Here is a 12,857-nt window from a genome sequence, read left to right as displayed (position 1 = left end):
ATATTTGATTGTGTATCACTATGCTACAGGTAAATGTTGATTACACAGCATTCTTTGCCTTTTGGGTGTTTCTAGGGAACACCTTGAAAACTGAAGAGGATTCTATACTGCACTTCTCATGTGAAACCAACAGGTAATGGAAAGAAAAAATGTATTTACTTTGCTGCTACAGTGGGCATCTTCCCTATGAAAAATATAAGTGAAAGAAGATGTTGACCTATAGGATTCATTCTCCCTCTCCATTCCAAGCCCGCCCACTCCATCTCTCATTCTGTCAGAAAAACTACAAAATAATTTTGTGAAGTCCCAGGCTACCTGTCTGAAGAACTCCTCTAGCAAGGACATGGTCCAGCGATGATGAAGGTCCCAGGCCTTGGCTGGATGACTGATGTCAGCTGTATGCAACAACAGTGATAAGGCTTTCGGCTTGTCGATTCTGCAAACCCAAATGACTGAACAAGTTAATTGTCTGCACCAGTATTGAAAGAGAAAGAACAAAAACCCAGCTAAGCAAGTAAATGAGGCCACCATAACCTTGGCTACTTATAGATTGATTTGTGTGTTTATAAAACTTGACAATTATGAAAGATTAATCTAACTTCCCCAACATAAACCTTTCCTTTGGTAACGGAGTCATTCAAAAGCATAATGGGAAACTGGGAGCATTAGCCTCGCTTATTTTCTTTGCGGAGTTTTTGTGTGCAAATGAGTGATTTTTGAACATTCCCGATATTCTCAGTTTGGGTTGGGTTACAGTCCATGAAACTCCAGTCAGTAAATAGTTCTAGATTATTTTAGTCTGTTGACTTGGTTAAACAATTAAGGCCTGATTCTGGTCTCACTGTGATAAGCATGAACAATAATTCCATTTAAACCATGTGAATTCCACTGGTAAAAAGCTGGTGCAGGTAAGAGATCAGAAAAGAAACTCAAACATTTTGGAGGCACTACAGATCACAGAAGGCTGAAATCTTCTTAAAGCCATGCCACTGAGGGGCTAGCCCAGGAGCCCAGTGAATTATGATCGATACTGCCATGCAGTAATCCCAATCTCTCGCTGCCTCAAACTGGCAGGAGTGCTGCAGAAGCAATACACATAGCTCCTGAGAGGAGATAGCAGCTAGTATCATCCATGTCTGATTTAGGTACAGTTTTGGCAGGCTCTGGGAAGATGTGTGCCAAGCTCTCCTTGGCTGGAAGAATACTACCCACAATTCAGAGTTTTGAGGGTTCAGATAAAATGGTGGGGGGGGGAGGCAGAGAGAGAAAAGAAGATACTCAGGGTTCTAAGTGACTCAGAGATGATCTTTGGAGAGGAGAAGGCCTTCCTCATACTGTTCTGCCTATAGCACACACTTGCCCTCTGTGGCTCTGAGATTGCTTCCCTATTGTTTCCGATTACAGAGCTGGCTCCCTGCAGTGGAAGCACAAGCTGTACTCTGTGCAGCTGGTGTTGCTCCCAGCGCCTGTGACTTGAGGCCATAATCAAGCTCTTTCAGTCATACCCTTAGCTCGATCACACATGCCCTTTATCCTGTATTGTTAAGAAAAGGAAAATGAATGGGCTAGTTTATCCCAAACCTTTGCTATTTAGATGCTGTGGCCTGCCAGAATATCATACGGGCATGTGCCTGAGTGCTCACGTGTGAATTCATTCAAAATCCAACAACAGAAACAAACGTGGACATCAAAGGGTCCTCCAAAGAGAGACTTTTGAAGTTTAATACAATTGCAAAGTACCAGCTGAAATGCAGCCCTTCACTGCACACAGTATCAGGAGGTGACTCACCCTTCTGGCTGCTGCAAAGCATTCTTCATGGCTTTGATTTGCTGGAAGTGACAGGACATATCAGTGGCCAACACCATCTCTATCACCAAGGCCCTGAATTCCCTTTTGGGCAGATATCGAGCCAAGAGAAGGGAGGAAAGAGAAAGAGAAACAAGTTAAATAACACCGCTGTTTCTTTTGTTGGGTAGTTGCAAATCACTTCTGACATTTCCACTCTCCTCCACTTGCGTCACTGAACTCTTCACGTTATCAGGGCAAAAGGGGAGAGGAAGGAGGATCTCATGTTGTAAATACCAGCCACAGAGAAAGCAATTTAGTCAGATGATTAACTTTTGCTAAGAGAAATCCCAGAGGTTTCTGACAAGTCCATTACGGTCCGCTCTTTTCAATTAAACACAAAGCTCCCAAATCAATTTCTTCTATAGGAGGCTCTTAAAAGGAAGCAAGCAGGCTGTTCAAATAGTGTGCATGCCCTGGGTAGGAGTAAGAGAACTTTGAAACACAACTGTGTATTGACTTACCTTTTAAATCAGTTTTAAAATAGATTAGTTAGAAAAACTAAATGGCTTGTGTTGATGTCTTAATACTTGTATGGAAAGTTCATGTATGTTAACTTCATAGCTTGTGCAAACAGAACTTATTGCACACACTGGGGCTCCTTGCATCCCTCTTCCCCTCCCCACCGAGCTCCCGCTCCTTTTCTTGGTGACACCCTCCCACCCCCCTCTTTTCCTGTACTTCCTGAACCCCCCTCCTCCTAAATCTCTTCCTTGCCAGGGTCTCTGTGTATCGCCCATTCTCTCATCCTCATTTCAGACTCCTCCATTTTCCCTTCCATACAACAGCTCTGAGCAACCCCATTCCCACTTTTCCCGTACCTTTCATTTTCCTCCATGGCAGGGGCTCTGTGTGCTCCCCCATTCACCCAGCCCTCCAGTGCAGGGTCCCCCATTCCTGCCCAAGGCAGGAGCTCTGTGCACCCCTCATTGCCGCCTCCCCCACAGTAGGGTCTCTCATTCTCCCCACGCCCAGGAGTTCTGCGTGCCCCATGCCCCTACTCCCCATGCCAGGAGATTGGTGGGAATCCTCATTATTCCCTTCCATCAATTCCCACTTTGTCCTCCATGCTAAGGTTCTGTGTGCCCCCCTTCTTTCCACGCCCCATACCTGGGTCCCCCACTTTCCCCACTGCCAGGGATTCCATGCACCCCATTCTCCCCACCCCATGCCCTTACCCCCCCCTTCTTTCTATCTGATAGATAAGTCATTCTGAGAGTCAACATGTTAAATTCAATAGGCAGGATGAGCAGAGACATCACCACACGATGCCATCCTTACTTCTGCGCTGCTGCTGGCGGCAGCGCTGCCTTCAGAGCGGGGCACCCGGCTCTCTGGCCATCCAGCTTGAGTCCTGGCACCTCTTTCATTACAAATTAAGCACTGGTTGGATCAACAGACAATTGCAGAGGTGCTTGAGACTGTAGCTGTTCTAAAGAGCTGGCGTGAGGTTCATGTGTTCCTCATTTCTGCCTTTTGGTTTTCAGATTTCCCCCACAAATCAGTAGGGTTCTGGCCCTTTGATGCAATGAACATTCTCTGAAATTTTGGGATTGGATGCAGTGCTATCACGTTAGACAGACTGAGAAATGTCATTAAGTTGTGGGTGTTTAACTCTAACCCTAGCCACCCCATAGCGCTTTTTTTTTTTTCAAAAGAACTTTTCTGTTCAAGTGTATCACATTGTGTTTCTGATATTGCTACTTCAAACTATTCCACAATGAATAAATGAATGAAAGTTAAAAAAAAATCCTACTTGGGAAGGATCAGATTGAAATCCCCTAGAAGTCAATGTAGATTTTTTCAGAACTTTAAACAATCAAAACTCTCTGGTCTATTTTCAGTGGAGGTGTTCTGTGAGTATGTCCTCAAATTTGTTTAGCAATTTTGATGCAATTCCCTGCTTAAAGATGAGATGCTTGACTACTATGGTAGTGAGGGCCATAAAAGTGCCTTATGGACTTTCCACCAGCAGGGGACTACACATGCATATTTTGGTATATGCATGTAGGGCAGAATCAAAGCTGCAATGTTTCCACCATGGGACAAAAATCCTATACATTTTTGTAAGCAATATGGTAATACTTCTATGCTATCTTTACCACTGATTACTGCACCTAGAATAATAAATTATGCATTCATGAGTCACAGATGTACTGTAGCTATATCAGTAGGTTGGAGTCACTGATCTCTAGTCTGCTTTAATTTACACACATAAATTCTTTAAAATCTCTTGCATTGTTCCAGCTGAAGACCACTTTAACTTGCTCTTTCGGACAACTGCCCTGAGGACATTCACTTCATGAAATGTTTCATAATATTTACTGATGTTTTTTTCCATGCAGTTTTTCTCCTTAGCTCCACCCCAATTTATGCTGTGTCCTACTGAAAAAATTAAATCCCCATAAAATCACAGAAATTGGAGTGGAAAAGGCCTATTAAGGTCATCTAGTCCATACCCTAGGGCCCAATAGCAGGATTGTTTCCAACAGCATAGTGCCTTGTCCATTCCACTTCAGTCAAATGCATGCATTTTTGTGCATAGCAGAAAATTATGTATAAACCATGGATAGGGGGTCTCACTTTTTTATTCTCATGGAAAATAATAAAGGAAGGAACAACATTGCCATAAAGGCAACATTTTCAAAGGCTGGCATTACTCACAAAAATGTGCATGCATGCACACATACAAATACCGGATTTGGACAAGAAAAATATATAATTGCTTGTGCAAATGCCTGTATATTACATGCACAAATGAAGATTATGTGTAGGCAAATTGTTCATCTTGAACCTTCGCAAATGCATCCCTAAAAGTTTCAACCAGCCTACAAAAGGCATCACTGACCTGCAATAATAAAACATCAGTAACATACACAGCATTATATGGTATGAGAGATCACATACGCAACTGTTGGATCACAACTCCACGTCTGCTGACAATGGTTTATGAAAACCTTCATTAGACACTATTTCCTGAGCTGTACACTGATAGGAGCTGAAGAGCTCAACATTTTCCAGATGCCTTTTTTATCCTGTACTTGCCAGTAAGGGCTTGTACTAAATAAGCTCTATTTCAGTAAACTGAGTGGAAATTATTAGCACAGAAATACAATGCCAGAAAAGAGATCCATAACAGTATCTTGGAAAGCATCCGTTCTCTTTGCAATTTATCGTCTTAATTCAGTGTGATCTGTTTTAGTTTCAGTTTTATAATTTCCTGTTGACTATTTTATCAAATGGGATTTGTCTGATGAAGCAACTTATCAACTTTTCAAATATTTAACAAGCAGCAGAGTTTTTTAATGTGAAAGAGAAAAGTCCAGAAAATTAAATTAAGGATTAAGCTCTTTTCTCCCTGATCCCCACAGCAGACCTCTTCTGGGCTCATCTGCTCTCCCCACATATGCAAATGCCACAAAGAGGTCTGCTGTGCTGATTGGCTAGAAGAACCTTCCCTGAAAACACATTCCCAGACTAGAAAGCCTGAACACCATAAAATTGATAAAACCCATATGCACAAACAGACACATTTCCCAAGTCTATCTTCCCTTTTTCTATTGCAGTCTTAAATCTTAATGTGATCTCTGTTCAGAAAAGGCACTTTAGCAAATGCCTGAGTCTTCTCCAGAATCAGGGCCCGGGTCTATTGCTGTAGGTGACATTAAAATTATCAAATAGCTCAAAATGAATAAATAAACCCAAATTCGGGCATGATAAAGCTTTAAAACTGGTTAGGCTAAAATTTTCAAGAATACCTTCTGATCTAAAGGGCCTTGGATTTTTATTGCCCAGATTAAGATACTTTGGGCCTGATTTTTTTTTTGAGTAGCTTATATTCCTGTTGACCCCATCTAGGGTTGTGAGTTCTCAGCACCTCTGGAACAGGCCCAAGATGTATCAGGTTAGACGTTCTAAGATGCAGGCTACCAAAATCAGAAACTGCATTTCAAAATGTTGGCCTTATTGTACATCCAAACAATGTCCATTATTCTGCAGCAGCTTCATGTGCAGCAGCTACAAAATAAGGCCCTAACTAAGACGAAGGAAAATTCATAGATTCATAGATACTAAGGTCAGAAGGGACCACTCTGATCATCTAGTCCGACCTCCTGCACAGCGCAGGCCACAGAATGTCACCCACCACTCCTATGAAAAACCTCACCCATGTCTGAGCTATTGAAGTCCTCAAATCATGGTTCAAAACTTCAAGGAGCAGAGAAGCCTCCCTCCAGTCAACCATGCCCCATGCTACAGAGGAAGGCGAAAAACCTCCAGGGCCTCTCCAATCTGCCCTGGAGGAAAATTCCTTCCCGACCCCAAATATGGCAATCAGCTAAACCCTGAGCATATGGGCAAGATTCACCAGCCAGATACCCAGGAAAGAATTTTCTATAGTAACTCAGATCCCATCCATCTAATATCCCATCTCAGGGGATTTGGCCTATTTACCCTGAATATTTAAAGATCAGTTACTTACCAAAATCCCATTATCCCATCATACCATCTCCTCCATAAACTTATCGAGTAGAATTTTAAAACCAGATAGATCTTTTGCCCCCACTGCTTCCCTTGGAAGGTTATTCCAAAACTTCACTCCTCTGATGGTTAAAAACCTTCGTCTGATTTCAAGTCTAAACTTCCTGGTGGCCAGTTTATACCCATTTGTTCTTGTGTCCACATTGGTGCTGAGCTTAAATAATTCCTCTCCCTCTCCTATATTTATCCCTCTGATATATTTATAGAGAGCAATCATATCTCCCCTCAACCTTCTTTTAGTTAGGCTAAACAAGCCAAGCTCCTTAAGTCTCCTTTCATAAGACAAGTTTTCCATTCCTCGGATCATCCTAGTAGCCCTTCTCTGTACCTGCTCCAGTTTGAATTCATCCTTTTTAAACATGGGAGACCAGAACTGCACACAGTATTCTAGGTGAGGTCTCACCAGTGCCTTGTATAACGGTACTAAAACCTCCTTATCCCTACTGGAAATGCCTCTCCTGATGCATCCCAAAACCGCATTAGCTTTTTTCACAGCCATATCACATTGGCAGCTCATAGTCATCCTATGATCAACCAATACTCCAAGGTCCTTCTCCTCTTCCGTTACTTCTAATTGATGCATCCCCAGCTTATAACTAAAATTCTTGTTATTAATCCCTAAATGCATAACCTTACACTTCTCACTATTAAATTTCATCCTATTACTATTACTCCAGTTTACAAGGTCATCCAGATCCTCCTGTATAATATCCCGATCCTTCTCCGAATTTGCAATACCTCCCAGCTTTGTATCATCTGCAAACTTTATTAGCACACTCCCACTTTTTGTGCCAAGGTCAGTAACAAAAAGATTAAATAAGATTGGTCCCAAAACCGATCCCTGAGGAACTCCACTGGTAACCTCCCTCCAACCTGACAGTTCGCCTTTCAGTAGGACCCGTTGCAGTCTCCCCTTTAACCAATTCCTTATCCACCTTCTGATGTTCATATTGATCCCCATCTTCTCCAATTTAACTAATAATTCCCCATGTGGCACGGTATCAAATGCCTTACTGAAATCTAGGTAAATTAGATCCACTGCAATTCCTTTATCTAAAAAATCTGTTACTTTTTCAAAAAAGGAGATTAGGTTGGTTTGGCACGATCTACCTTTTGTTAAACCATGTTGTATTTTGTCCCATTTACCATTGACTTCAATGTCCTTAACTAATTTCTCCTTCAAAATTTTTTCCAGGATCTTGCATACTACAGATGTCAAACTAACTGGCCTGTAGTTACCTGGATCACTTTTTTTCCTTTCTTAAAAATAGGAACTATATTAGCAATTCTCCAATCATTCGGTACTATTCCTGAGTTTACAGATTCATTAAAAATTCTTGCTAATGGGCTTGCAATTTCAGGTGCCAATTCCTTTAATATTCTTGGATGAAGATTATCTGGGCCCCCCGATTTAGTCCCATTAAGCTGTTTCAGTTTCGCTTCTACCTCAGATATGGTAATATCTACCTCTATATCCTCCTTCCCATTTGTCATGCTACCATTATCCCCAAGATCCTCTTTAGCCTTATTAAAGACTGAGGCAAAGTATTTGTTTAGATATTGGGCCATGCCTAGATTATCTTTAACCTCCGCTCCATCCTCAGTGTTAAGCGGCCCCACTTCTTCCTTCTTAGTTTTCTTCTTATTTATATGGCTATAGAACCTTTTACTATTGGTTTTAATTCCCTTTGCAAGGTCCAACTCTACTCGACTTTTAGCCTCTCTGACTTTATCCCTACATCTTCTGACCTCAATTAGGTAGGTTTCCTTGCTGATCCCTCCCATCTTCCACTCCCTGTATGCTTTCTGCTTCTTCATAATCACCTCTCTAAGATGCTTGCTCATCCAGCTTGGTCTACAACTCCTTCCTATGAATTTTTTCCCCTTTCTTGGGATACAGGCTTCCGATAGCTTCTGCAGTTTTGATTTAAAGTAATCCCAGGCCTCAACTGCCTTTAGATCCATAAGTTCTTCAGTCCAATCCACTTCCCTAACTAATTGCCTTAATTTTTGAAAGTCAGCCCTTTTGAAATCAAAAACCCTAGTTGCAGATTTATTTTTGTTAATCCTTCCATTTAGTTTGAACTGAATTAGCTCATGATCACTTGAGCCAAGATTGTCCCCTACAACCATTTCTTCTATGAGGTCCTCGCTACTCACCAAAATTAAATCTAAAATGGCATCCCCTCTAGTCGGTTCAGCAACTACTTGTTGAAGGAATCCATCAGCTATCGCATCTAGGAAAATCTGAGCCTTATTATTATTACTAGCACTGGTCCTCCAGTCTATATCTGGGAAGTTAAAGTCTCCCATGATCACGCAGTTTCCATTAGTATTTACTTTATTAAAGACATCAAAAAGGGCTCTATCCATAACCAAATTAGATCCCGGAGGTCTATAGCACACCCCAAGCACTATCATAGGAGAGGCTTTACTAGTTTTCTTCCCCAATGTAATTTTTGCCCAGACAGACTCTGTCTTATCCATTGCATCGCTTCTTATTTCTTTACATTCTAACTCATCGTTGATATACAATGCTACTCCACCCCCTTTACCTTTGTTTCTGTCTTTCCTAAACAGCACATACCCTTCAATACCTGTAGTCCAGTCATGACTACTATTCCACCGTGTTTCTGTTATCCCTATAATATCTGGTTTCACTTCCTGCACCAGTAGCTCTAGTTCCTCCATTTTGTTACCTAGACTCCTCGCATTGGTGTATAAACATCTTAATTTTTGCTGTTTGGCCTCGCTCACATTTTGTACCCTATTAGGCACAGTCATTCTACAGCCATTATAACCTATTAGACTAGTATCCACACCGCCCTCGCTCCTTATATACATTCTCCTACCCATGGCTGTATCCTTTCTTACTTCATCTTCTTCCCTCTCAATGCTAAAATCTGGCGTGGAGATTTTCCGGACATCTCCCATCCATCTCCCCCCAATTCCTAGTTTAAAGCTCTCTTTATCAGTTGTGCCAGCCTCGATCCTAGAAGTCTATTTCCTTCCCTACTCAGATGAAGTCCATCCCGAGAGAACTGACCTCTGTCCGTGAATGCCTCCCAGTGGCCATACATCCCAAAGCCCTCCTTATAGCACCACTGCCTAAGCCATCTGTTGACAGTCATAATCTTCTCACACCTTTGTTGCCCTTCTCTAGGAACAGGAAGGATCCCGCTAAAGATCACCTGAGCCTCAATTTCCTTAAGCGTCTTCCCCAGCCTAGCATAGTCTCCCTTGGTACTTTCCAGCGAGAATCTGGCTGTATCATTTGTTCCCACATGAAGGATAATTAGGGGATTCTTTCCCGCTCCCTTGAGGATCCTTTTCAACCTCAGGTCTACATCCTGACAATTAAGCGATCTGGAAAAGATTCAAATCTAACTAAACATTTTAGTTCAACCAGTTAATGTGTTTCTTAAAGGAGATGTGTTACTCTTAGAGTCTTCACACATAAATGAGTATACCAAGGAACATGCGTTCTGCCTAGAGCTGGGCAAGTAACTGATTTTTCAGTTCACTGGCAGTTCTGAAAAATAAATAAAAATTCAATTCAGATCAAACCAAATTCCAAAAAATTCCAAACATATTTGGTGAATCAAAGTCTGGTTTGGGTAACACCTTGGAACTTCTCAATACCAACTGGCAAGGGAGTGCAGAGGGGTTACAAGGAATCTCTTGGGTGTGGCATGTACATTTTAGTTTACCAAAGAGTGTCAGGTGATGTCTTGAAGCCTGTGTCACTTTGGTCATGAAAATCTCTGTGAAATATATGTATGGATACTATGTAGAGAGCTATGTATATATACTGAAAATGTGTTCTTACTGTCATAGACTCAGACTCTAAGGGCAGATGGGGCCATCATGATCATCTAGTCTGACCTCCTGCACATTGCAGGCCACAACATCTCACCCACCCAACTCCAGTAATAGACCTAAACCTCTGGCTAAGTTACAGAAGACCTCAAATCATGATTTAAAGACTTCAAGTTACAGAGAATCCACCATTTACACTAGTTTAAACCTGCAAGTGACCAGTACCCTATGCTGCAGAGGAAGATGAAAACCCACCAGCATCTCTACCAATCTGACCTGATCCACAGCAAGCAGAGACGAGACTCCTTTACAATAAAAGCAGGTGGCGGTGAGGTGCCTCATAACTGTGGGTACTCTAGGGGAGCGTTCACATTGGGACAAACAAAACGTGTTTGACCTGAAATGTTTTGTTTCCAGGTGTTTTTAAAGGCCAAGGTTCACAGAGCAGGTGGTGCTGGTGGTACCCTTCTTATAACTTTTAGCCCAGTGATTAGGCAAATTTCTACCAAATGTATCAATAGTTTCAGGTCAACCAAAATAGCTTTTTTCCAGTGAATAAACTGTTCACCCAATTTTTTTTGCCCTGTTCTAGTTCTGACCCTATGAAGAAAAGGGGGTAGTTTTTTCCTCAAACAACAATGTTTTAAAGTTTCAAGACTCAGACTATTTTTAGGAAGATTGTGCTCAAACTACCATGAATATGGTCAAAAGCAGCTGCTAAAAATCTACTTGTAGCCAACAACACATGACCTTTTACTGTAGCCCAGAATGAATTACTGCTTTTCATTTAATGGACAAAGCAATGCACAGTTCCCCATCAAAATTAAGAGTGTAGGAAGCGGCGGTAGGGGCATCACAGTGCTATTTATTTAATTTTGTTCTCTAGGTAGAATTTTTATTTATTTATTATCACAAACAGTTTAGAGACTGAGTTATTTCCCATTGTTGATTCAGTGATTCATAGATTCATAGATATTAAGGTCAGAAGGGACCATTATGATCATCCAGTCTGACCTCCTGCATAACGCAGGCCACAGAATCTCACCCACCCACTCCTGCGAAAAACCTCTCACCTATGTCTGAGCTATTGAAGTCCTCAACTCGTGGTTTAAAGACTTCAAGGAGCAGAGAATCCTCCAGCAAGTGACCCGTACCCCATGCTACAGAGGAAGGCGAAAAACCTCCAGAGCCTCTTCCAATCTGCCCTGGAGGAAAATTCCTCCCCGATCCCAAATATGGCGATCAGCTGAACCCTGAACATATGGGCAAGATTCACCAGCCAGATACCCAGGAAAGAATTCTCTGTAGTAACTCAGATCCCATGACATCTAACATCCATCACAGGCCATTGAGCCTATTTGCCATGAATATTTAAAGATCAATTAATTGCCAAAATCATATTATCCCATCATACCATCTCCTCTATTAACTTATCGAGTTTAATCTTAAAGCCAGATAGGTCTTTTGCCCCCACTGCTTCCCTTGGAAGGCTATTCCAAAACTTCACTCCTCTGATGGTTAGAAACCTTTGTCTAATTTCAGGTCTAAACTTCCCAATGACCAGTTTATATCCATTTGTTCTTGTGTCCACATTGGTACTGAGCTTAAATAATTTATCTCCCTCTCCTGTATTTATCCTCTGATATATTTATAGAGAGCAATCACATCTCCCTTCAACTTTCTTTTAGTTAGGCTAAACAAGCCAAGCTTCTGAGTCTCCTTTCATAAGACAGGTTTTCCATTCCTCGGATCATCCTAGTAGCCCTTCTCTGTACCTGTTCCAGTTTGAATTCATCCTTCTTAAACATGGGAGACCAGAACTGCACACACTATTTCAGGTGAGGTCTCACCAGTGCTTCATCTTTCTAAGAGAGATAAATCCAGTTTCCATGTTTTCTACTGTGTTTGTCTTTAATATAAGACTTTCCATGACACTCTTCTTTGGCCAAAACTATCTCTCCCACAAATACAATATTGTACAGTTTGCTCTGCTTGTGTGGTTAGCTGATGGCCTCCATCCAAAAAGTTGTAGCATTTCAATGACTGCATGTTGTAAACTGCATTGGGATGAAAAATGTGGTCCCCACATTTATATTATGAGGAAGAAGGAGGGTATTAAGATGGTAAGAGAGAGAGGAGAATGGAAGAAATGAAGAGAATCAAGGAAGCTGTCATGTACCATAGGCCCATATTTGAGTTTGAGGACAACGTAGTTACAGCAGGGATGAATTTGTTCCATTGTGATTTGTACATCCCAAAATGGGGGTGGGGCAGTTAAGACAAAATTTAAATTTTGACCTCAATCTGCTTGGACAACTTCCTTTAATTTTTTTTCACTTTCTCTTCTCCTCCCTCATCAACTCCCATTAAATTTCAGCAAGGTACTTAAGCACGGGCTTAATGCTGAACACCAAGTAGTCCATTAACTCCAATGTAGATACATGCTTTAGTACTTTGCTGAACTGGGACCTTCATTTCCCTCTTCCTTGAAATATCATCATAGGTATAGAAACTTCCATGCCAAAGCACTTCACAACCTGCATGAATCCAACACTACCGAGGTGCCATGACCACTTGGGTTATGCCAAGGAAAAAATAGGCCCAGTGTGAACAGATTTGTTTGTAGGAAATTATGTTTATATTTTATATACTG

The 12,857-nt window shown here is 41.5% G+C and overlaps 1 protein-coding gene across 12 annotated transcripts in view; it reads right to left on the bottom strand.

Moving 5' to 3' along the window:
* The window catches only part of PDE1C (phosphodiesterase 1C), a 541,496-nt gene that overhangs the window by 77,192 nt on the left and 451,447 nt on the right, over nt 1–12,857 (bottom strand). For all 12 annotated transcript variants that reach the window (XM_043508789.1, XM_038392424.2, XM_043508790.1 and 9 more), the window contains 2 exons: nt 1,790–1,891; nt 316–436 (listed from right to left, as the gene is read on the bottom strand). In XM_043508789.1, coding sequence (XP_043364724.1) covers nt 316–436; nt 1,790–1,891 — 223 coding nt within the window. The remainder of the gene's footprint in view (nt 1–315; nt 437–1,789; nt 1,892–12,857) is intronic.

The sequence above is a fragment of the Dermochelys coriacea genome, chromosome 2, assembly GCF_009764565.3.
Source record: "Dermochelys coriacea isolate rDerCor1 chromosome 2, rDerCor1.pri.v4, whole genome shotgun sequence".
Taxonomy (NCBI): Eukaryota; Metazoa; Chordata; order Testudines; family Dermochelyidae; genus Dermochelys; species Dermochelys coriacea.
The sequence above is the reverse complement of the archived record's forward strand: the minus strand, read 5'-3'. Positions and strand labels throughout refer to the sequence as shown.